The following is a 24908-nucleotide window of genomic DNA, read 5'->3' as shown; positions in this document are numbered from 1 at the left end:
CCTCCTTTGCGCTCTTGTCTCATCCTCTCAGGCTGAACCTCTTCTGACTCCTGTATTCTCTTTTATCATTCTCTCCTTCCTTACCCTTCTCCAATTTTGTCCTTTTCTCTCATTCTCTTTGGCCTTTCTCTACAAGAATTTCTTCCCCTTTTCATATATAGCCTAAGTTCTCTTTGCTGTCCTTCACAGCACCAGTCCTGGCTAACCACCAGTCTTTGCTGCGCAGCTGGATATAAGTTTAGCTTCATTCTAACTTGAATCAAACTTGAATTCAAAATGCAGAGTATGAAGATTTTAATGGAACTTCTGAGTCTGTCATCTTTATTCATAACCTGACAAGGATGGAGCAAACGATCATGGAGAAACATTTAAAGCAAATTCTGGCCAAAAGTTTACAGAAAACCTACAGCCTGTTGGATGGTGTCTGGGTTGTGATGAGTTTAATAGTCTTGTGGAAGATAAAGCAGCTTTTATTATGGTCAAATGCCGACTGGCAGCCAGATGATAATTTGGAAAGATCAATATGGTAGAGAAGTCAGCAAGCAAAAAACGAGCAAGACAAATGTTCAAGTCATGGCATTTTCTCTAAATTTGGATCATTCGGCACTGCAGAAGAGCTAATGTGAGACAAGGGCAGCAACTTCTACAGTCTGTGCTTCCACAGCCGTACTTCCACATGCTGGAGTAGCAGAATCCATTCATATCATAGAAGTATTGAGTGCAGTTTGTGGTGAGAGAATGAGAAGGTGACATAATAGCATGTCTAGTGAAGCTGTGGCCCTAATTGATGTCCCTTGTTGCCAAAATGTCAATAAGCTTATTGCTGAGAGAAAAAATAAATTGGTGGTTTGCTTTTAATGCTCAGCTGCGCCAGTTCACTCAGGGAAAATCAATTCTCATCCATAGCTGGGTTCACTGACGCATCACAGACAGATCCTCATCAAATCAAAACACACATGGTCGCTGAATATTGGCCTTTCAGGCAGTGTCAAAAGTGCTGTGCCCTATCGGCTGCCCTAACACATGACAGCAGTGACTCATTCAAAATATTTTTGTGCACCAAGCCAGATCTGAGAGATCTCTGTAGCTGAGCAATAGCTCTGATTCAAAGACAAAAAGCTTAATACTGTCAGAGCTCTGGAGTACAAATTAACTGGATTTGTTAAAGGCTACGAAATCAGATCCCCAATCCAAACCCCACATTAATACCTAAAACCACAGTAATAATTAATAGAAAAATTTAAAACTGACAATCCTCATTGATATGACTCACGAAAGAAAAGTACTCTGAAGTGAACGTGGACGAGCTGAGAACATGGAGCTGGGTGTGAAGATCTGCTGTCTGCGTAAAGAAATGTGTTGACAAATGTCGCACAGCTGCAGGCATTACCCCTCTGACCTAATTATCCTAATTGATTAAAGCTGCTGCCAACCTTAACCCTGAAATAAGAAGATCCTAATCCCAATGAAGCACTTTGAAGAACTGAGAACCTTCTGGATTCACAACGCAAACACAAGTGTCTCTAAATGATAATAAATGACCCAAAATACTAAAAACTGCCACACAGTCAAGGTGTACAACTGAAATTGAAATATCATCGATTGGAATAAAAAGGTGCAGAGAAGTGAGTAGATCGAATCAGACAAATCAAAGTATGGGTTCTTATTGCTACGTGACCACGATTCATCGGATGTACTTTATACTTTTTTACCCTGAATGATTTTTTTGCATGCAAACAGTGGAGCTGTGTGGAGCTGACTCACCCGAGTCAAGCCAAAGTTTATTTTTCGGTTTTGCTATATAAACGTGACAGTATTCGCTGTAGCGACGTTTTTCCAAGCATTGATTTCTTTTGATCAGATTTATATTTCTGAGCCTGAAGGTTATTGCTGGTATATTTGTTCAGACAGAAAATTTACATCCGTTTGTTTATATGTGAATAATGGTAGTATCCGTTACAGTTAAACACAACAGGTTATTACATATGTAGTATTACTTACTAATTACAAAGAATGAAACACTGCACAGAGCCGAATTTCATCCCTGGTGCCTCATAAAAGCAAAAAAAATAGTAATAAATAGTTAATAAGTATTAGCCAATTGTGTACTTTGGCAAATGTTATAATATGTAGAATCTTAATGAAGTATAAAGACACTACTACTAACGTTCCTCTTCATCAGTTTTTAGAAATTGATCCTCTTTTATATACGTGTAAAAATGATGAACAGAGGAAATGTAAAATGCACTGGATTAATGTCATTAACATGAGTGCAGATTAAACTAACTAAAAGGAAATGAAAATAAAAATAATAAACATAGCCTGCTAAACAAATCCAGATGTCAATCTACCTTCTGTAGTGTGGACAAAATGAGCAACACAATTCTTTAAATCAAAAGAAAAGTGACAAGTAGGCGGCGCTAAAAGCCTCAAATATGTTGCACTGACTGACTGACTGATGAAAGGAGAGAAAAAGTACAATATAACAGAACAGACGATTACATTTATCTAAATGTCAAAACTCTTCTCCTGTTGGTCGTGTTTGATATTTGGTACTTTATGGCTTTTTGTACAGTGGCCATGAGAACTTTAATGGCTCCCTCTAGTAGATGGTGCCTCAGGCAAACCCCATATCACCTATACGAAGGACTGGCACTCCAGAAACTTTGGCTATGTCTTTCTATCCCCTAATAGATTTAAAAAGAAAGAAAGTAAAGTGCCTTCTTTTATTTTTTTAAGAATTAAACCCTTCAAGAACAGCCTTCAGAATATAGATTGGAATAAAGCTGGAGTTTGTTGTTGGTGCTACTGAAGTTTAGAGTAAAAAGTAAAAAAAGACCACATATTTCTATTAAAAACTATTATTTACAAGAGAAATAAATGCATCTGATTTCTATAATCATTCAACTTCCACCAGTCTAATGGTCACATAAAAACTATAAATGTTTTTTTTTAAATAACTCTTATCAGAAACACAACTATTGTTAATCTGGATAATCCACATCCACAATCCAAATGATTTTATAATATCATACATAAAGTGAATACACACAAATGGTAACACATTTACAGTAAAGTTGAGTGACTCAGACAGATGAGCAACATTTCTCTGCTAAACATTTTAGTCAACATGAAAGGTTTCCACACTTGTTGGTTTATGCACCAGAGAGATATTAAAAAATGGCTTCCCCTTTTTATCGCCAGCCTCTGATTTTCTCACATGACAAAGTGACTCTTCAGATCCCCTTGTGTTTAATTTAGAGGACGGTGATTTTCCAGCGAGGCCACTTTTTTTTATGTTTACTCCCAACTCCCAAATCTGTGCAGCTGATATGTTGTTACGGCTTCTTATTTGTCTAGTCTGCACAGCAACAGCCTCCTCTAAGAGCAGGCAGCAGGCTGTCTAATTACTCAAATGCAAATGACATATTCTGATGATTTACATGTCTCCCAAAAGCAAACAGATACTTTCTTTAAGACAGAGAGGGCAGCATGAACTGGCCCATCCACAGAGTGATTACTGAATGAGCCAACTGTATACAAGACCAGGGGCAAGAGAGCTCAGAGACCAGAGAAGTGTTGTCTCTTGTAAAGTCAATCAAACAACAACTGAGATGCAGCATGACAATAGAGGATGCAAAATGGCAATGGAATGAGGCAGAAAAATAATATGTGATGACACTGTCGTGCCAAAAAAACCCTGCTGATGTTTAAAAAAACTTGAAAAATGACAGTAAAGAACAAAAATATGACTACACAATGACAAAAAGGGGATGCAAATGGCCACACAGAGATTTGAATTGGCAGAAGATGATAATGGATGGATGAAAACTGAAAAAGATCAAATCTTTGTACATAAAAAAATGTAATAATCCAGAGAATGTAAAATGATCTCAGCACAACAGAGATGAAAACCGACCACAGTTGGGTTAAAAAAAGACTAAAGAGCGATGCATGAAAGGCAATGAGGGGATGCAAAATGGCTACAAAATATCTACAGTGAAAATCTCTACAGGGAGACATGACAATGGAAGGTTGCAAAAAGACTACAAAAGGATGAAAGTTTACTAAATCTCTAAATGGCTATAGAGAGATGGAAAATAACATCTAAGGGATGCAAAATAGCTTCAGAGGTGGAAAACAAACAGGAAGATCCACAAATCATCTTGAGAATAAAACTTCACCATCCTGGGTGATGGTGATGTGCAGAAAAACCTTCACATGGTGATTAGGTCTGCTTTACTTGCAGAGCCGTTGCTCCCTTGTACTCACATTGATTGTTTTCTCCTGGCTTGGTAAACAGATGGAAGTCAATACACCCATACAATGACGTCAGGGTTCAACTCTCGGTAGGTCTCTTGGGCTTATCAATTAGAGTGTAAGAATGCAGCCAAGGATTTCATTTGTAGACTAAGCTGTTATTAGTAACGACAGGTGGGTATTGAGTGTGGCGCAACACTGCTAGAGAAAATTGTGATAAATGACAGAGGAGAGGCTCTCCCTCTCTAAAGAGCTGTGTCGATAGATGATTCCTGGTCAGGAGGAAGGGCGTGTGTGTGTGTTTGCTCATGTGTTTCAGAAGGAAAAAGTGAAGATGTGGTGTAGAAATGGGTCTAATTGGAGAATTTCAAGCTGGCTTCACTTTCAATGGATTTGGTTCCTGCTTTGCAGTGCATCAGAGGCACATTTTAAGCTTTTCAGCCACCCGTTCCCTGAGTAGTAAGAGAGGCATGAAGCCACATCTGCTTACCTTATGGTCAATGATGCCAATGTATCCCTGGAGGACGGGTGGGTGAGGCTTGACCACACTGACGGAGGCTTTAGTAGGCTGCCGAAGCTGTTCATGCTGTTGGATGTGTGTGTCGTTAGTGTCCCTGGAAGGACCGTTGAAGCTCCCATTGTACACGAGAAACAAGCTGGCGCACAGGAGAAGCACGAGAAGTACGGCTACCCCATGGCGCTGCCACAAAGATACAAGCAGATGTAGATAAGTTAGCCCCATTGCACTGGACTGAGTTTAGGCTACACCTGTGGGGCTTAATGCAGGATGAGAAGAAACCTACTCTCAGTGCACAAACTTCATCATCATCGTCCTCAGCTTAAGCTATACAACCCCAACCTGCTCTGATTTATGCACACTTACTGAAAAACTGCTCTTGTGAACATTTAAGGGCTGTGTCATGTTAATGGAATTGACAAGATGCCAAGCTGTTAATGGTCTTTACATCCATCCATGCATGCATTTTAACGATCAGATGCCTAAAGGTGCATGTGAGTAATGTAGGCTAATGTAAAGTTTCACATGTCAGTAAAAGTTGAAAAGAGAAATCAATTTACTATTCTCTATAAATTCAAATAAAATCACACATGACATACTTCTGGTTTGTTTTGCGGCTAAGAACCTAATTAATTAGAACGGAAATAATAAGATTGCATGCACTTTTAAAAAATATGGTATCTGCATTTAACAGACACACAGTGCGCTGAGATCCATGCTGTAGTGGAGCAGAAGTGCCAAACAGCGCGCACAGCTGGATGTCCATTGTGCAGAGCCTAATCTTTTGATCCGACACTGTACGAACAACATTGTAATGTGGCGACTGGGCAGCGACTTCACGGAACAAAGCTTGAATTTAAAAACGACCACTAACAGTTGTCTCCGGGACTACCTAAAAGAAACATTTACCATAGGTGTCTTCATTTTGCGGCGCGCTGTCTTATCGCTGCGTCTCAGTGTGTGTGACTCCACTTTCTGTCATGGTCCAGAGTCATCTGTCTGCATCCCGGATCCGCTCCGCTCCCTCTGCCTAGAGCCAGCCTGCCCGCCGCTGCCTATGTGTCTTCAAACTGGAGCCCAGGCGCAATTCATACAGAGGAGACCGCGGCGACAGATGTTCACTACTGTACCTCTGCTGGGTCTTAAAGCCCCGCGAGTTTCAAGGGCTGGAGGGGGCGCAGCGTAAAATATGAGAGACTGTGATAATACCTACATTGTTCAACACCTATTTTCATCTGAGCAATATTTGATGCAAATCTGTATTTCTCTGGAGAACAGTGAACTTGCAATATATTCTCACACCGACTAAGAAGAGAAGCTACAGAAATACCATCTGTTTAACAGTTTAATGCACGTGTGTTCTGTCAGGGTCTATATGTAAATACAGGTATTAAGAGGTCAGTCAAAAATTCTCTTTGTATAACCTTTGAATGTGTTATTTTTGTAGGGTGGCAGGTTTAAATGGGGGGACTTTCACCTGGGTTATTTAGGAAGTTTAGAGCATAAAAAGCCACTGAGGAATGTTGGATGCCTTTCATTTTGCCTGTGGGGACACATATGTAGACTTACAAGGCACAAGGTTGGCACATTTACTCAGAGACACCCATTAATAAGTTAAAACACATTAAAAGCTGCTCAAATAACACCAGCCAATGTTATTTTTATGAACTGTAAAGATGCAGCAGAATGAAGATAAAGACATTTTACATCATTTCAGATTTGATAAAACACACATGGGAGACTTTACTGAGTAGATTATTACCAAACATTTGAGTAGAAGTGAACATAAAAATTAAATAAAGATACGTTCCCATGCAGGGCACATGTGATGTGTAATTTTCCCCTTACATAAAAGAAACTGAAATAAGTTATGGTTCAATGGACATATTGGTGAATAAATTGTCCACCTTGACTGGAATTTACAGTAAATCTAAATGAAAATCATAACCATAATGTGACATATTATGACAATACATTTTGAGTTTTTTGTGTCTCTTTTTTCAGACTAGTCTGTTTCCTGAAAAATGTTGTGTGAATGTTTTAAGTAGTACAACGGAAACTTAAATCTTTACTTTATTTCAAATTTAAACAAAGCAAGAATTTGACCTGCAACTACTCAAAAATTGGGAAACAGCCATTGTGTTACCTCAGCCTCACTTTAATTACACTTCTTAATCATGTGGGAAGTGAGGATGTTAATTGTTGCAATCTTGTAGAATAATCGGTGTCCTTTCTTGCTGAATACAGGATTTCAGCAGCTTCATTGTTATCTGATTCTCCTCTTCTGGCACTGACTACCTGAAATAACCAGACCTGTCAGGGGAAGATGTTGCCTTACATACTCTTTGAACACACACCTCAGTTTTATTGGTACCTTCATCTGCGAATCAGTTTGATAACTTTCTTTGCATTTTTCCTAACATTTTTTAATGCATTGCTGGCAACAACATTACTTATATTTTCTGTACTCATTGAAGAATTATTTCCTTTTTACTTTAGTTTTTGTTGCATTCTAGAAGAGTCATAACATTTAATGTAAATGAGGCTTGTTGAAAGAAAAAATGTAAATGGTCACAACATTGTTTGTTATATGCATTTATTCATGCATTTCTTTCTTCATCTTACTGGTTGCCTTGGTAACATGTAAACACAGGACGTTATAATTGAACTTTTTCACTCTCTGGGTGACTTTAGAAGACAACATAATAAAGTCAGAGTTAGAAATCAAAACTAACAGCATAGGGTTAAAAAACAATCATGGTTCAGGGTCAAAAACATTCTTTTTACAACGCAACCCTGCTGTCACTTTCATGAAGTCAAATTTTACCCTTAGTGTGCACTTGTTCTCATGACCACTAGAGGTTTAATATTCTTTGAATGCAATTATTGGCCGTATTTGTCCAATATGTGGTTTCTGTGGTAGTACAGGCCGCAGTCTCAGGACATTCATTTTGTTGTATGATCCCATGTCAATTTGTTTAAATAGCATGTTAATTTAGCACGTTATCTCATATTGATATAATAATAATTCATAGTCCTGATAGTACGGTCCTGAAGCTACAACCTCCAGTTCTGCAAAAAAAACCTGAATCCATCTGCCTGCATGAACCAACACCCAGTTGCATACAACCAAAAAAAAAAGAAGAAATCACAGTTTTGCTGCTTCACCTTCTCATCTACCTTTTCATATGCATGTATGACAGACTTTTTCACTGCAGTCCCATCAGCCAAAACATTAGATTATATAATATATCAACAAAAGTCTTCCATCCACAGTATCTAAAAGTAGAGTCAGCATTACACCTGTTTCAGTGCTGGTTATTCAGGTAGGTGTATACGTTAGTGTGCACAGTGTGTCTGTATATCAGAAGTTAGACCCTCCTCCATTCAAGTCTTCAGTGTGGACAAATATAGGAGAGCAGCACCACCATAAAAGGAACATTTATTGTTTATTGCCAAAAAGAATCTTAAAAGCTTTAAAATATGTAACTTTAATCTGTGTTTAATCCTCTTGGAAGTGATGCGTTTCCTGCATTTTATGTTTCAAGAAGCAGCAAGGGGATTTCAACATGAATGCTAAGGAACATTATGTATAAAATCTTTTTTAAAACAAAGTTCAAAGGGGACGCAGAGAGAGAAAATTCGCAACCAAACCAAACCAGTTTTTGAGGTCATAGGCCATCCAATCATGCGGCAGGTCTACAGAACGCATTTTATTTGAGATGTTTGAAAGACAGCAACAGTCTTCAGAGGCGGGTCATTTTTCTTAGTCAGCTGATTTTTTTTATAAAAGTTGTGGATTTCCAGAGACAGTTCCAGGCAATGAACATCATGTCTGAGATGAAATTAATACTGTTTGAATCCTTTGTCACTGTGAATGTTCTTAATGTTGTTCTGTTCTGCCCTGATTATCAGGCACCCCACCAGTTAGTGTGATTTGAAAATGATTCTTGCATACAGGTCCATGCAGGACATGTCCCCCAAAATGAATCAGGAATCAGAATACATTTCAATATTTTTACTACATCTGCTGATGCAATTATATCAACAATGAAAAATGTCCCTAACAGGAAGGAAATCACAAATGAATTTTTTCAACATAATATAAGCACATATAGACATTCCTAAATTTACTACAGCCTAACATATACAGATCCTGTACAGCATTATCATATATATAAGTTCACAGTACAAATGAAAAAACCTCCACCTTGATTGAATCATACAAGAAGAAATAAAGTCAGTTACTGTAGAAACAGAATAACAACAACCTCCCATAGACCAAGAAAAAAATCCAAATGAAGTAACAACATGTTAGTAATGAAGTGATCTGAAACAGGACCAGATTATGGTGATGACAGAGCTTTCCTCATCAATTTTACCTTCACAGAAGGTCAGGTTATCTGAAATCAGCACCCTTCACTGCCTGATGATCTCATGTTTATTGATTATTAACAGGTCAGAGATGTTTGCTGTGTGCTTGTCCAGGACGAGTCTTGAAATATGATCGATGAAGTGGTAAAAGGGATTCAACAACAGTCAGCAAGTACAGAGAAGCTGAAAACAAATGTAATACAGTCACGTCCTGCAGGTTTACTGCAAAGTCTTGTTGTTTCAGTGACTAGAGGAGAGGGAATTCACATCCAGACGGACATGGAGAGAGTTGCAGCTTTAAATTTAGAAGTGTTTTTCAACATTATAAAGGTCAGAAGTGGAGGATAATTTTATTTTTCTGGATGATGTATGAAGAAACAAACAGAAGAATATAGGAAGCTAGTAGTCCACGTGATGGCTGATTAAAGAGAGGAGAAGCTAAAACTGAACCTGGTTCCAGGGTTTAAATGAGTGTTTGCCACCGAATCTTCCACAGTAAATGAAAAAATGTATGTCCGACCTTCATGAACAACATTCTGTCGGCAACATATGTCGCAGCTTCGTCTCATGCTAAACCATGAAACAGCCACGATGTGTAGAGGGACACAAGCTGTTCCTTTTTTCCATGACACCCAGAATTACTTTCAATGTCATGTAGTGTATTTCACTGCAGTTTCAGTTGTGTTAGTGAGGTCTCCACACTGACTTCCTGCTCATCAGAAAGTTGAATACTGCTGCTGGTTTTTAAAGCTTTAAATGGTTAAGGGCCAAAATGCATTTCAGACCTTCTGGTACGCTGTGAAGCTTTTACACATCTTAGGTCATCTGGGACAGGTTTGGTTTCTGTTCCCAGAATTAAAACTAAACATAGAGAATCTCCTTTAATTTTTAATGCACTGTGTACGTGGAATAAACTCAGAGAACCGTAGCCCTGCTGAAATTAAACTACAGATATCAACAGCATTGCAAAAAGAACTACAATTACATATTTATGACATATGCAGCTGAGATACTTTTGGGATGGGCCGGATTGTACTGTAATACCACTTTGTACAGCTAGATGGGACAGTCACTGTCTGCCCTGGACCCAAGAAGCAGGAAGAAGCAATAGCTGGAGTTGGAAGATGCAAACAGAAAGCATAGAGACGAGTAGAAGCTAGAGAAAAACGCAGTAATTACCATTATGTCTAAAGCTCCTCCCACTATGAATCCCACTCAGAAGCAAAGACATGAAAGGAGCCATGGCAAGACTAAAAACCTGTGGGGTTTTTTTTCTGTAAAAAGCTTTAGCTTTAAAAGACTGAAATCTGATGCAGAATGTGTAACTTTTGCTCTGGACTGGTAAGTAAAAATCCTGCTTTGAATTGAATATTAAGAATTTCCTGTTTGTCACTGCATGTGATTAATTGAATTAACTGAGGGACGTTGAATAAAAGCTTTCACCGCTCTGTGCAACTTCATTTACTCAGTGTTGTTGCTGGCAGATATTATTATAAAGCCTTTTATGTCACCTTGTTGTTGAATTGTGAAATATAAAATATGTTTGGCCTTGCCTTATTCAACTGAAAAAACACCCAGACTTCAACACCACCCTATACAAATGAGGCACTTTGCCATACTTTAGACCTCATTTTCAGACATTTTAAGATGTTCCAGTGTCCAAATGTACAGGACAGGGTGTCACCAACGAAAAGATGAGTAGTTTTAATATGTGACATGACTGTTTCTTAAAGCTAACCCATTTCTTGACACTGGCCTGGATTATGTTTTCCCTTTCATGACATGCACACACTCACACACACACACAACATATGTTGTAGTTACATGCAACATGTTATTCAGATGCTATTTCATGAGACCAGGCTGTTTCAGGAAGCATATTCTGATGTGATTATGGCTGCAGTTTTTCCAGGGATGTTACATACACATAGTGCATGTATGTTAGACTGACAGAAAAAAAAGCTCTCTTCACTGCATTGTAGCCTGGATAAACGTATCAGCCAGACTGATTGATGTTTTTTTTTAAATATTTTGTGGGCAACAACAGAGCTCTGTGGTAGAGAGAAAACATATGTCAGCCAACAACACTTGTTGGGTCATTTTAGTTTTGCTTAAATGTATAACATATTTGATCCCTAAATCAATTCTCTAAGGAGTTTGATTTCCATAAATGAACTGCACCATGACTGCAGCTTTTCTCCACAACCCCCAGCTCAAATAAAAAAAACATGTTAAATCTAGAAAGAAGCTACCGTGTGTTTCACCCCTATTTGCTAGCAATTGTGTTTAATCTACTCAAGATTATGCACAACCCTCGTGGGAGATGGAGAGGAAACTTCCCCAGGCAACAACTCAAATAGAGTTGCCATCAAAGTCACTGGGGAATAATGTGCAATAGCACCATGTTGTTGGCTCAACAATAACAACAACACTTCAGAGAAACAGTTTCACACAAAGGCTTTCTCTGAAGTGTTTATTGGAGGACAGTTAAAGGGCGTGTGGATCTCTGAGCTTGAACGGGGATATTCAGAAAAATGTTGGTGATTAGGCAAATCAGAGCTACCAGATTTGTCTTTGAAAGTCTTTAGTCCTGAGGTTAGAATCAGTTTCAATGAACATGCTTTTTTTTTGATAACTTTGACCATGATGTCAAAACATCTTCAGTGATGGAAGCAACTATCCTTTCTTTCGATTCACCCAGTTGTTGTTCCTTTATTCCTCTATTTTGTTTTAACTTCCTCCAGCGTGAAAAACGAGTGGAAGTGGAAATAAGGAGACACTTAATGTAGCAAGTGCTCAAAAATGTCATATAAACCTAGGTTTTGTTTCCGCTCTACTGCCAGACACTTCTCGTCCCACTTCTTCCCACGTGTCCACGTTTGTGACGTTTGTGACAAAAAATGAATGTCACCGAGTCCAAATCCCACCCGTAGCATCCTTTTCCCATCAGCTGTTTGCTTTTCTACTTCCGTGATTACCTACCTTTCTACTTTGCTTTCCACACACAGATAGTTACATGTTACAAATTACATGATTAGGGTAGGAATTATTGTACGCTGTACGATTTAAAAACTTTTAAACTTATTGGTTATGGTTCTCGTCATGTGACATGAAGCTACCGTGCACAGTACAATCACCTAAAAAAAAACGTTGCCATGTCAACACTGGATTGTGAAACCATGACGCATAGAACATCGGGATAAATGTTCATATTTTACTATTCTGGGCTGTCTGTTCTGTGATTTCTACCAGATGTACATTAACGGTATCACATTTTTATTTACTTACAGTGTGGGACAATGCGCCATTAAAATGTTTATTGCAGAGGTCTCAGGGCTGGCAGAGTTTGACTGGAGTGGAGCTGGGAAACTGTGAGGTAGCAACCGTGACTGGGGTCAGAGTTGTCAGTGGAGACACAAGAAAAAAAATATCTTAAGTGTAAGTCTAAAGGAAAGATTGGCCTAGTATTGTGTTACCAACAGTGTGACAACACTATCTGTCAGAGTCTGGGAGGATGACGTATGTTGATCAGCGGTGGAAACGGATGAAGGAATGAAGTGCTGGTCTACCAGCTGCAGGAGTCGCTCCCATAGATACACAAACAAAGATACACACCCACACACAAAAGAGGAATGGGAGACAACAAGAAAGCAGTGGAACATTGGTATAGAATTTGAAATACAACTGTGCACCCTGGCTTAGCCCCTCTGGTTATCCTCCCCTTTCCCTCCTCGATCTGTTGTCATCCAGGTGTGTTTCAGAAAGTAAGTCATCCTTCAACATGTTCGAATGAGATCGATTTTCATGTCAGCGGGAGGAGGACAGCGGAGAGAGGAAACGGGGGCACAACGATTAGAATAGCTTTTAGAACCATTCATCCATGTTATGTTCCTGTGTAGGGTTGCTAGAAGATGGAACTATCCCAGCTGTCCTAGGGTGTGAGGAGGGCACTGTGCAGCCCCTGGAACAGGTCGGCAGTAAGAGCTGACGCGGTGACCGATAACCATGCATGCTCAAAGTCATACCGACAGGGAATTTAGGATCACCACTTAACTTATAGAAACTCACAGACACCAAAACAATGAAACAGGAATTATGCTGCTGTTTGATGGGGCTTCTTATAGAGAAAACCTTATGATGATGATGACATCGCCATCGGCTTCACATTTCAGAAGGGTACATTGAGAGGAGGCTCTTGGGTTTCCTCTCCTTGGAAAGTTTGAATTTCAAACCCTTAATTTACTGCAAACTGATTGATTGATGTCGAAAATGAACTGATGCTTACATTTCAAAGGTATTTTTAAACGAAATATCTTTAAGTATTTAAAAAGTCAATGGTGAGACACCCAGTGATGATTAAAAATCAAAGAGACTGAATAAAGTTTACAGGCATTATGGGTATTACAATGTATATCAACTTTTTTTCCTCTCTATTGTTATCTCTGCTCAGCCAACACATATACTGTCTTAACGTCAACCTTTATCTAAGAATAAAAGTCATAATAATTTGGTAAGAAGTCTTGCATTTGATCCACACGCCCACTCAAGCTTCTGTTGACCAATTTTGAGCTTTTGTTTATTTGCAGCTCCTCAAATGAGTGAGGCAACCCATATGCTCACCTCACCATGTGAAGCTGTGCGTTCACCATGATAAAACCGCTAACTTTCTGTTGGCATTATCGTTTGTTGTGCAAGCAAATAATTTCAACACTATGTTGAAATATGGTAGAACCAATTAACACAGTGAGAGACACAACAGCAGCTCCTTTTTATTCCATGAACTCACACCTCTATTAAAGCAGATCATTTTTGTGTATGGAGTGACGCACTGGACTCCACTCTGCCCCTCCCTTTTGAAAGGTCTGCCTCCTTTGAGACCTATAGTACTTAATAACCCTTGGAGCATGTTATGATGGTACAAGAGAGCATGCGGTAAATTGCCTGAAAGCTCAGACTACGCACTGATTTTATTCTCAAATACTTACATTTCATTTGTCTGCTGTTGGAATGATGGGTAGCTTGTAGGGTACTGAAGTCTATTTCAAGTTTTGTGTTGTTGCTTTTGGACATGAGTTCTGAGAATCAAGATATCGTAACATCCCTAGTTGGCACATGAGTGTTATTCTTAAAAAATACTGAAGAATTGAGGTGTCTTAATGTGATACAGAGGTCGCTACTACATAATCCAACAAAGAACCAGCCGCTAACATCCATGTTTCAGATGAAACCCAGTTGACACTGTAGTTGGTGGTACAAGTTTGAGAATAAAGTGATTATAGAAAACTTTCTCTGCTGTTTTTGAGTGAACTGCTTCTCCTGTACATCAAAGGGACAACAACTTTAATAAAATCACCTGTCAGTGCTTTTAGAGGAGAGGCACACTGAACTATTTAGCAGAAGAGGGGAAGTCAGTGAAGACAGCAAACACCCTTGGACTGTCAAGACAAGTGGTTTGGACAAAAATAAAACAAGTACCTCTTGAACCTCTTGTACCCTGTTAGCTGTCACTTGTTTATTCTGGTTATGCTCCCTGTTTCTCAACAGATAGATTTTTATTTATTCATTCATTTTTTGTAACTCATGTTGTGTGGATGTGAATTATTATTCTGTGCGTTTCTATATATAATCTCTCAATAGCAGTATAGAATAAAAATGGAAGCAGGTAAAATCCTTGTAGTACAATATGAACATCGGGTGATGGTGTATGATCTGTTCTCATATGATCTGTGAGGGATTTTAGTGGTTTATTGTGGTATTCAATACCTCAAACACCATTTAAATGAAAGTATTTTTTTCACTCTGGCATCAGATTAGAATTTCTGTGAATACGATTACTACTGCTTAAATGTTATGCTGGTGTTTATACATAAAACATGATGCTGTTCATGTCAGATGAAAGGATCATATCTCCGCTGTGAGTATGTAAGCACCACTATGAAGCCAGAAACAGAGAAGACGCCAGTTTCAGCAGCTCAAGTTAAAGAAGTAACTGAAGCAGGAACTGATCAAAAGTCTGCTCTTATAGTCCTGCTCCCTAAACAACCACAGACTCAGGGGCAAACACTTAAAAATGTGCACACACTTTCAAAAGAACCGCAGTCTTATGTGAACTTTAACTCCAGTCATTTTGAAAGCAAGTTTCCCTATGAGTACACATGAGGAGTCAGTGCAGATCTCTGAGTGTGTGGGTGGCTCAGCTCTGTAGTCCCACCATAACCATTGGCGAGGAAGCATTCATACAAATTTAAAATGTAATCACCATGCAAACAGCCTAGCATGCCAGCAGCCAAAAGAGCACCTTGATAGATCATAACAGCCCCTGTATCATCAAGGTTGTGGTGCTGACAACCTGATCCTCAGGACCAGCTCGATGATGACGATGAAGCTGCTCATGGAGGTGGATGCTGAACAGCAGGTGTTTGCCTGCTACAACATGCAGGATGGTTCACATACTTACATATCATCTGTCCTAGGCTGTGACTTGGTTGAATGTCTGGTGTCTACACAGGCCTGTATTTCTCCCTATCATGATGTCTCTAATCTGCTGTGAATGTGAACCCCACCTCTGATTTATGAGTGAAAGCTGCTCTCTGCAGTGCTGCAGGAGAGGGACCTTGACAAGGGAATCTGACTGGCTTTTTGTCCTTTCCATAATTAGAGAGTACATCCAATTCACCCCGTTCATTACCTCTGGGCCCAGTGACAAATGATGAGCAGGACTGTTTAATGCAGGCTCTCTGGCTGTCCCGTTTGGGGTGAATGAGCAACAGAGCATACAAGAGGATGAGAGATGGGAGATGCATTCACAAGGTAGTTCAATTATCATATCACGCTAAATGTTAAGTGGGGATCCTCTTTTTTTCCCCTGACATCTCTGACAGAAAATAGCTGCATGTTTCAATAGAAGAATGAGCATACAGCAATGCTTTAAAGGACAACATAAGTCACTCTGAGTGTTTTGGCTCATTTACTATAAACAACATTCACTCATTGCCATTTTATCACACATGCCTCGCAAAAACAGTCCTGCAATTAACGCTACCTTTGTGAGGGCTGTAACGCTGGTTCATGCAATCAATTTTGAAGCATGCCAAAAAAATTTAAAATCTTATCCTGCTCACGCAGATAATTCTTCACTTTGCAGCTTTCTTTACTGAAACAGTGTGTTTTAGCAGCCTGTGAAGGCAATGTGTTACCACACTGAAAGCCACAAGGTTCTCATCCATTGTTTTGGTTACCGGGGTGACGAGTACCTGGTAAGTTTGGCATGGTCAGTTTTTGGACAGTTTTTTGGACTCTTCTTGGCATCTATCACATATTTTAAGCACTTGGAGCCATTCAGTCTTTCAGTTATTTTATTTTTTTCACCTTTTCTTTTTGCAAAAAACTTCTCGTTCTGTGAGATTCTTGGGCTGTCTTGAAGACGTTGCTCTGAAGTTTTATCTAAAGATATTGAGTCATGTTCAGGTCAGGAACTCTGAAGGCCATTACAAAACATCCAGCTTACACTTATTGAGGTGGTTGTTAGAGGATTTAATGGTATGTTAATTATTGTTTTGCTGAAGCTAGCTTGAATATCTTGGTTGCTGTTTTTTTTTAAATAAATGAAGCCTCAGTTTGGTGCTGCTGATGGCTACAGGCTGTTGGGACAAAGTTTGAGGAGTCTAGTAATGAAGCTATGAAATCTGGATCACATCACCTGCCCTAACTTGGGAATGTTACTGCCAAACAAGCCAAATGATAATAGCTATTTTGGTTAAAGGCTCAACATTCTCAATTCATGTGTTCACATCTGGTACTAACATGCATCGTGGGTGATCCAATTGCGAGTGGACATCACTACATAAAGGTGTCAATTCTTTTAAGGCAGACTGAGGACACATTCAGATCTGATCACTTAGTCACATGTGAAATCACTTATTCACATGTGAAATCACTTATTCACAATGAACACGCCAATCTTGGATGTATGTTAGCACCAGAGTTGAACAGGCTATCAACTATTCCCAGATATCTTGACAGGGGTTTGCAAAGTTTTCCATGCTGCTAAATATCACTTTCTTCTCTTTCTCATTTTCGAACCCACATGTCCACAAACTTTGGTCTTTTAACTTTGAAACTGAAATGCACACTTTGACCTTGTTCATCTCCACAGAAATGTGGGTTTTGCTCTGTATGCGATGAACACATTGTCAACATAATAACAGTTGACAGGCCTTTATGGGGTGAATGAATGGGCCATATTAACAGATGGTACAAAAATATGAAGCCCATTTATGTTGGAACACAGGTGAATTAGAGAACAGATTTCCAGAACTGGACTAAACTAAATAGTGTCAATCATTAGGTCCATTCTCACGAAAATAAAACCCAAATATTTAATCCTACCCACTTACATGAATTACAGTCATTACACCACAATCTGTTCGCTTGGTATGTATTTACTGTTGGTGTATTGGAACAGGACATTGTCCACTATGGGATTTATTTGTTTTGCATGGTTGTTGACTGGTGGTGCATCTACAATAGGGTGATGGGTATCGTTTGCTCTGAGCTGGCCTTTAATTAAATTGCTCCTTCAGGCATGATGGAAGAGGAAATCTAGTTTCAGGGGTGACTGGGCCACAGGTAAAGAGGGAGACTGATGCTTTGTCAAGGCCTGGCTTTGTTGTGTGTCTCTGCTGGAGGTGAGACAACCACTCAAAGACTGACTTCACCACACAGGAAAGCAGCTCTATGGTAACAGATCAGTGTCATTCTTCGACTTTGCGATCAACAAACCCAAAGTTATATGTTCAATGACACAGAGACTATATTTCCTCTTCTTAATCTTTCACTTTGTTTGTGATTAATAGACCAATAAGTAAAAAATTAAGCTGAAAAAAACATGTTCCTGACAAGTAAATAGTTCTTAATGAGAATAGATTTAAAACTTTACAGAATCAAGTCACTTTGTGAGTTTTCAGATGTATAACTATTTTATTTGGGTTTAAATACTAGAGCTTCCAGTTTGAATGTCACAGATTTCACAGTGTTTACACATGCTATTATTAATATCACTCACTGTTTTTCGAGACAAAACATCTATCCATACATCTGTCTATTTTCTATACCTGCTTAATCCAATTCAGGCTTATGGGGGTCTGGAGCTTATCCCAGTTGCAATTGAGCTAAAGGCAGGGAATGTAAGAAGCATACACATAATACCAGCACCTTTTTTGTCATATCTATTCAATTCAGTTTAATAGTTATCCATTATTTTAGTTGTTATGTAACACAACACTCAACACGCATGTAGAGTGTAAAATTCTGCAGGGGAATGAAGAAAAAAACTGTGAATCACAGCAAAATACATTGGAGACTAGAGGTGAAATGAAACAGGTGAACATAAATGAAGTACACTGTGTAACATGAATAATGCTCCTACTAATTACCAAGTAACCCTTTTTTTTCTCACCAGCCCCTAAAGGCAATGGGACGGGAAACACTGAAAAACTGCCTGTATTCTCCAAAAAAAAAAACGGCAGAGAGGAATATTAAACTATTTGTATGACAATTTTGTTTCAGATGATTAAACAGAAATTGGAGGTTTAGTTTTAAAACGAGGAGGATATATATATATATATATATATATATATATATGTCTTGCTGTTTTTGCGTGCATCTCTGCTTTTTGGCCTCATTTGCTTCAGATCTTTGCATTGGGAAAACCAAGTGTCTCCAATGTTAAAGCATTGTTTTCCTTTTGTTTTTTAACTGGACACTGCTTTTTCAGTGACTTTTGCGAAAACTGCATGTTTAGGCAAGGGGCAACAAAGCCTCTTTGATAGGATTAATGCAAAATGATGGTTTAGTATGAAATTCAGCCATTCAAAATTATGGTTGTTGCTCACAGTGCCTCATGAAGGGGGACCAGGCTGGGAAACAAGATTATCCATGCACAGTGCTTAGTCACATAAGATTGCTGAAATAAAACATGTCAGAGATTATTACATAGAGAGCGCAGAGCAGAGAGAAATAAGACACATTTAGATTAATTTAAGTTTACCAGTCTGAGCTGTATTCAATACAATTCTTGATCTTTTTTCATTAAAGAGTATTGTATTGCGCAGATGTGTTTAATAATGCTTATATTAAACCTTTTAAGGTGGCTGATATGAATTAGATTATTAAGAATTCAGCTGTCTAAATGCTATGAATTGATCACTTTATCAAATTTGAAATGTTGTATAAGATTATTATACTGCATGTCCTGTAACTTCTGCCTTAGCTTTGGATGTGCCTGCAGGGAGGTGTCATGCATTTCTCTGCTTGCTGGATTTATCAGTGAGCCTCTGAAAAGAGAAACTCACAACAATGGATCATGACTGACACGTAATTTGCATAGCTTTGTATATTCTTCCAGCTGGCCTGTGTATTTGTATTGAGGCCTGTTTTATGACTGACCTTGTGAACTAACAAGACTATTATAGCTCTTCTATTTGCAGTAATCCATGCTATGCATTATGTAAATTAATTAATAGTTTAAATTAACCATTTTTGAGTAAATAAAGACTTCTAAAACTAAATAAAACTCATCTGTGAAGATGGCTCAAGACACAAAGGATGGAAACCATTACTCATCAGTGTGCTTTATTCATCCAATCTATTTCCCTCTCTGTACTGCCCCATGTTTCTTTGCTTTTTGTTGCTTGGGCAGCATTGCGTGGTGTAATAAATGCTCTATTGCTGTCATTTTTATTGCTTATTTCAGCTATACGCCACAACCATTTTTAATTCAGCTCAGCTAAAGGGCAGCAGTTTTCCTCCTCTTTGTTTCACAAAGACCTACTGCAGGTGTAATGCAACCCTTCTCAAAATGTTGCTGCACTCACTGCCATTAATGTGTCCATCCACCGCTCCAGCTAATGGAAATTCACAATCATTGCCTCTTTCAGGGTGCGGCTCTAATGTCCCTTTCTCAGCCCCTTCCATTTGAATCTTTATTGAAGGTTGTGCTGAAATCCGAAGAAAATTCCCCCTTGATGGTCGGTGTCAGGGTGGTAGATTACACTTTGTGTAATAGGTAATTTCAGCTCACCACTTTTTCATCCGGTTTTCCTTGCGAATAGAACAGCATGGTGTCCCCACCATTCAAGGTAAGAGAGTGAGGACCTGCCCCCATTAATGAAGCTGTCCTCTTCATTCTCAGCTTCCACTCCCTGGTAATAACTGGCCGAAGTTCAGGCCAGGAGTCTGTCTCCCTTTTTGGCTGATGACTGATTTGGCTGAATGAATAATGAGTGGTTATTATTGAAGTATTATTGTTTATCTGACTTTATGATCAGACTGTGTGCCTGTTTGTCTGTGTGGTGTCGGAGAGTGGCTGCTCCTGACATTCGCATGAATACGCCAGATGCTCTGGCTGTAAGCTGTGAGCTTCAGAGTTGGCAGTGTGCCACTGCTCCTGCTTCACCAGGCTAATGTAAATTCACCGTCTCATCATCAGGCCCCGCAGGGAGGCACTCTCGTTTGCCTTGACATGCTCACTCTCGCGGGGAGTAGCAAGTGGGCCAGACGCTGGGAAAGGTTCCTATTCAGGAAAACTCCTGAATAACGAGGGAACTGTTTAAGGTCAGGAGTAAGAGGACTGAAAAACAAAGAATCTAACATCATCTAGAATTCTGTGCAAGAGTGCAGAAGCCAAGACAGTCCTGCTTTTTTAACAGCAGTTATTATTCCAGGAACATTTGCTCGCTGATGTGTCACTCAGCATTTCTGAAATCTTAACTTTTCTTACCTGCGTTTTGAACTTTTGCATTTTGGTAATTCTTTACACTTACTTTACCTGGAGAAAGAGCTCTGCTCTCGTCTTAGCAAGTTCCTGTCTCCTCATGACTCAGCTATAAGTAATAAAACTTACTTTGTTAATTCTCAGTTAAGAGGAAATCAGTGTTTAGTGCTGATAGTGTTTCCATATTTTCCCTCCAGAAAATCATAAAGGGTCTGTTCACTAAGATTAGAAAATAGTATTTTCCTCACATTCACCTAGTGGTGTGCTGCACTGCAGATATTTTTAATTGAATTTCTCCAGGATTTGAAAAATCAGGATAACAAAAGCTACATTTGTTGTTGTCACTGTCAGCAGTTAGCATACACTTTCTTTTAAACCAAATTGAATGCTTATATTCACATATCTTGATAATTGTAGACCGGCAGTGGACTTCCATCCATCCTATACTACTCTGCTTGTATTAATTTGGTTCTAGTATTGTGATCAATAACAGTATCAATAACGGTATCAGTCAAAACTAGAAATCAGTATGGAGATGTCACTGTTTCATTGTGAGTGTCACTGTGGTTCATACTCAGAGGGCAGAAATGAGTAGTCCACCTACAGGTCATATCTTTAAAATTGCTGATCAGAGCTGGAGCTGATAAATAACCATGGCAACTGCATAATGTAACCCAGGAAGTGATTCTCATTAGGGTTAGGGTTAGGGTTAGGGTTGGTTTTTTTTAGGCTTCTTGTATAGAATGAGAGGGGTGCCTGAGCATACAGAATCTTCATTAGAAAGTATTATAAACTCAGTGAAACCACAGTAAAACACTGTATCGTATTACTATATGCTGGTGCTGGAAATGTGCATGCAGTCTGTTGGTGAAATGTGTTCATTTGTATTCACGTATTGTATTCACTGCCCATGTACATGGAGTCAGAAAAGCTCACGATGTGACTTAAAATGCAGCTTCTCACAGCATCTGTCACATGCAAACAACCCCTACTGCATAGTTTGCCCGACTGTTCCATCAGTAAACAATATGGAAAAATGAACAGTTGGTGTCCGTCTATGAGTTTAATCTAAATCTATTTACAGTAACTGTAATGTTAAATAATAAAAAAGCTTGAATGAATCACCTCTTCAATTTATTTTTACTGAAAAATATTAAATCTCTAAAGTCCTTATTTAATATAAACTTTTATAAAGTACTTTAAGGCAGCTACACACTACATTTCAGCTATCTCCTGAGTTTGCCGCAAGCCACACTGTGCGTTAGGCATCTGATGAACTATGACATCATGTCTGATAAATGCAGACTGAGATGATGATATTTGTGCCTGTGAAGAGCAACACGGATTAATCATCATGTTAATGTAAAGCAGGTTTTCTGAGCCGGAGCCTGAGATGGACTGAAAAATGGCTTCACTGTTTTCTGTGATGTGTCATAACATTTTGCCACATGAGGTGTAATTTCTCCACTATAATGTTTCATGATGGTATGAGTTGGAGGACACCATGCACAGACAAGGATTCCTTGAATTCCACAAGTTGCATTAGTCTACACTGTTAATGTAATGTTTTTCTTGGTTTTTACACAATGGAACCAGTATCAAGGGTTCCTTTTAATGTCTCTTTTCAAGGTTTATTGTAATATTCAGTTTCTATTATTGATGAATATGTGACTATATATGCAGGATTTTGGAGCTGAAGTTGGCGGAAGCAGGTTGTAATTTTATAAATTCTATATCAGAGGTTTTCAAAGTGAGAGGTTGGTCTCCCCAGGGGGCTCCAAGTAGTTTCAGAGACGGCTCAGGAAAGGGAAGTGGAGAAACGTTACAATAGTTACTGAATTATTGATTGAGAATAGATCACAAAGAATAGACATGTAAAAGTACGATATTTGGTTAAAGATACAATTTATAGATAATGTCAAGAGAACTTTAGCAATTTTCCCAAAGGTACCCAAGTCAACCAGAAACAATCCAAACGACCACAAAGAAATGCCAAATGCAGGCAAAATTACCAAAAAGACAACAAAGTCAGATATTCAGAACACTCTCACAAGAGACTAAATGTCCACAGAGATATGCAAAATAACCACAATTATACAAGAAAGAGGCTCTAAATAACCACATACAACTTTGAGATCCATAAGGTAAGGCAGGAAAAAAGGAAAAATACAACCAAAAATAATTGCATTACAACCAACAAAGAGACCCAAAACCACCAAGTGACTCAAAATGATTACATGGAAAAACTAAAAAGCCCAACATGAGACAAAAAATACCACAAAGACACTCAAAATAACTACAGATAAACAAATAATGCCCACAAAGAGAGGACAAACAAATGGCTTTCTCTGAATTGATTTAAATATTAAATATACAATTTTAATTATACAGCCTTCAGAGATACACTCTTATTCAAGCCATTTATAATCCAATTGATTGTAATACAATCCTAATCAAATCAAAACAAATTAATTACAATCCAAGAAAGGAAACCAACAGATTGCATTAAAATTAGCTTTGGATTCAACCCCCGTCCTGAGCATGAGGTGATGGTGGAAAGAAGCTCCCTTTTAACAGGAAAAAACCTCAGAGAACCAGACTTAGTAAGAGTGGACATCTGCCTCGACTGGTTGGGTTTTAGAGGACAGGAAAGAGGAGACACCAAGCGCCACAACACCAGGCCAGGGATACCTGCTGAGAAAAAGAAACACGAGTTAACGACAACAATAATGTCGTCTGCACATGGAGAGTAAAGAAAGCAAAGTGAGGAGAGGTGCATCATGGGAGGTGCCCCAGCCGTCTAGGCCTATATTTGACTTTGGCTTACTCCATGGGTGTCTTTGAGATCAAATAAGATACATTTTAGCATGTAGGGATTTTGCCAGATTAAGGGGGTCATTTTACGCTTAGCTTTTTCTGAGGGGAGGCCTGCGGTCACTGACTTTTAAAAAAGCCCTGCTCTATATAACAGTGTATATTAAGTCTTTAATGAAAGTTGAATCTATAAAGGAACTAGCTGCTACTGATTAGACATTTGAGACAATATATTATTTTTTTCCTTCTGAAGTGTAGTAAAATCAGACATACTTTGTGTTTAGTTATTTATGTGAAGAGAGGCGTTTACTTGCAGGAAACGCTCAGAGTCCCCAAGCACTGCCCTTGATCCGCATACACCTTGAAAGCAGCTCACACCTCCCTGCAGTGCATTTGACAGAGCAGTCAATCACATCTCTTTGCTGTCACTCACACCAGGAAGTCGTCGGCATAAAACTGAAAATGTATGGGAAATCCATCAAGGAAACCTGTGGCTCTCTGGAATGTAAACAGGCTTCAGAGGGGAGTGATTGATGGAGATGAGAGAAGGGAGAGTTTGCAGAGATAAGACCTTTGAGAACAATTCAATTATACCCAGGCCCGCAGGAAATGTAGGATGTTATAAACTTTGATTACATCAAGGTTGATGAAAGGATGGGAGGAGATGACTGTAAAAAGGGACATTAACTGAAACATTATTTAGCTTTACACAATCCAAGCTTAAGCTGATGCAATATATCTGTGATTTAAGTGGTTTAATTACTGAAGAAAAACGTCCACAGAAGGCCATCACAGACTGAATGTACCCATGCATGACAACAGAGATTTATTTTCTCAGAGCTACAGCTGCAATTAGTCACAGCTGAATGTTTTCTGTTGCCTCAGATAATCTGAAAATCGTTGACATTTAGTGCCAGCTCGTATACTTGATCCTTCGAGCGCTCCTGATTCCTGACAGGCTCGATGTGCTCAGAGACAGTGAAGACAGTTGGGTGAGCGACTAGCGGAAGAGGTGGGTGTAATCAATATAAACATGAGGTAATTAGTGCAGCACTCATATTTCTTTGGGGATGTGTGCGTGAAAACGTGGCGACCAAAGTGATGTTTTCTCCATGGAAGTCATTACTGAGGCCGCAGAGCGGCTACAGGGACCTACTGTTAAAGAGCCTT

At 39.0% G+C, this 24908-nt stretch overlaps 1 protein-coding gene across 1 annotated transcript in view; it reads right to left on the bottom strand.

Moving 5' to 3' along the window:
* Positions 1-5835, bottom strand: part of st6galnac5a (ST6 (alpha-N-acetyl-neuraminyl-2,3-beta-galactosyl-1,3)-N-acetylgalactosaminide alpha-2,6-sialyltransferase 5a) — a 55023-nt gene extending 49188 nt beyond the window's left edge. The window contains exons 1-2 of the mRNA XM_072363925.1: positions 5687-5835; positions 4751-4960 (exon numbers count right to left, since the gene is read on the bottom strand). Coding sequence (XP_072220026.1) covers positions 4751-4960; positions 5687-5701 — 225 coding nt within the window. The 5' untranslated portion in view covers positions 5702-5835. The remainder of the gene's footprint in view (positions 1-4750; positions 4961-5686) is intronic.
* Between the last annotated feature and the right edge of the window lie 19073 nt (positions 5836-24908).

Source organism: Leuresthes tenuis, unplaced genomic scaffold (assembly GCF_036924035.1).
Source record: "Leuresthes tenuis unplaced genomic scaffold, fLeuTen1.0.hap1 SCAF_14, whole genome shotgun sequence".
Taxonomy (NCBI): Eukaryota; Metazoa; Chordata; class Actinopteri; order Atheriniformes; family Atherinopsidae; genus Leuresthes; species Leuresthes tenuis.
The sequence above is the reverse complement of the archived record's forward strand: the minus strand, read 5'-3'. Positions and strand labels throughout refer to the sequence as shown.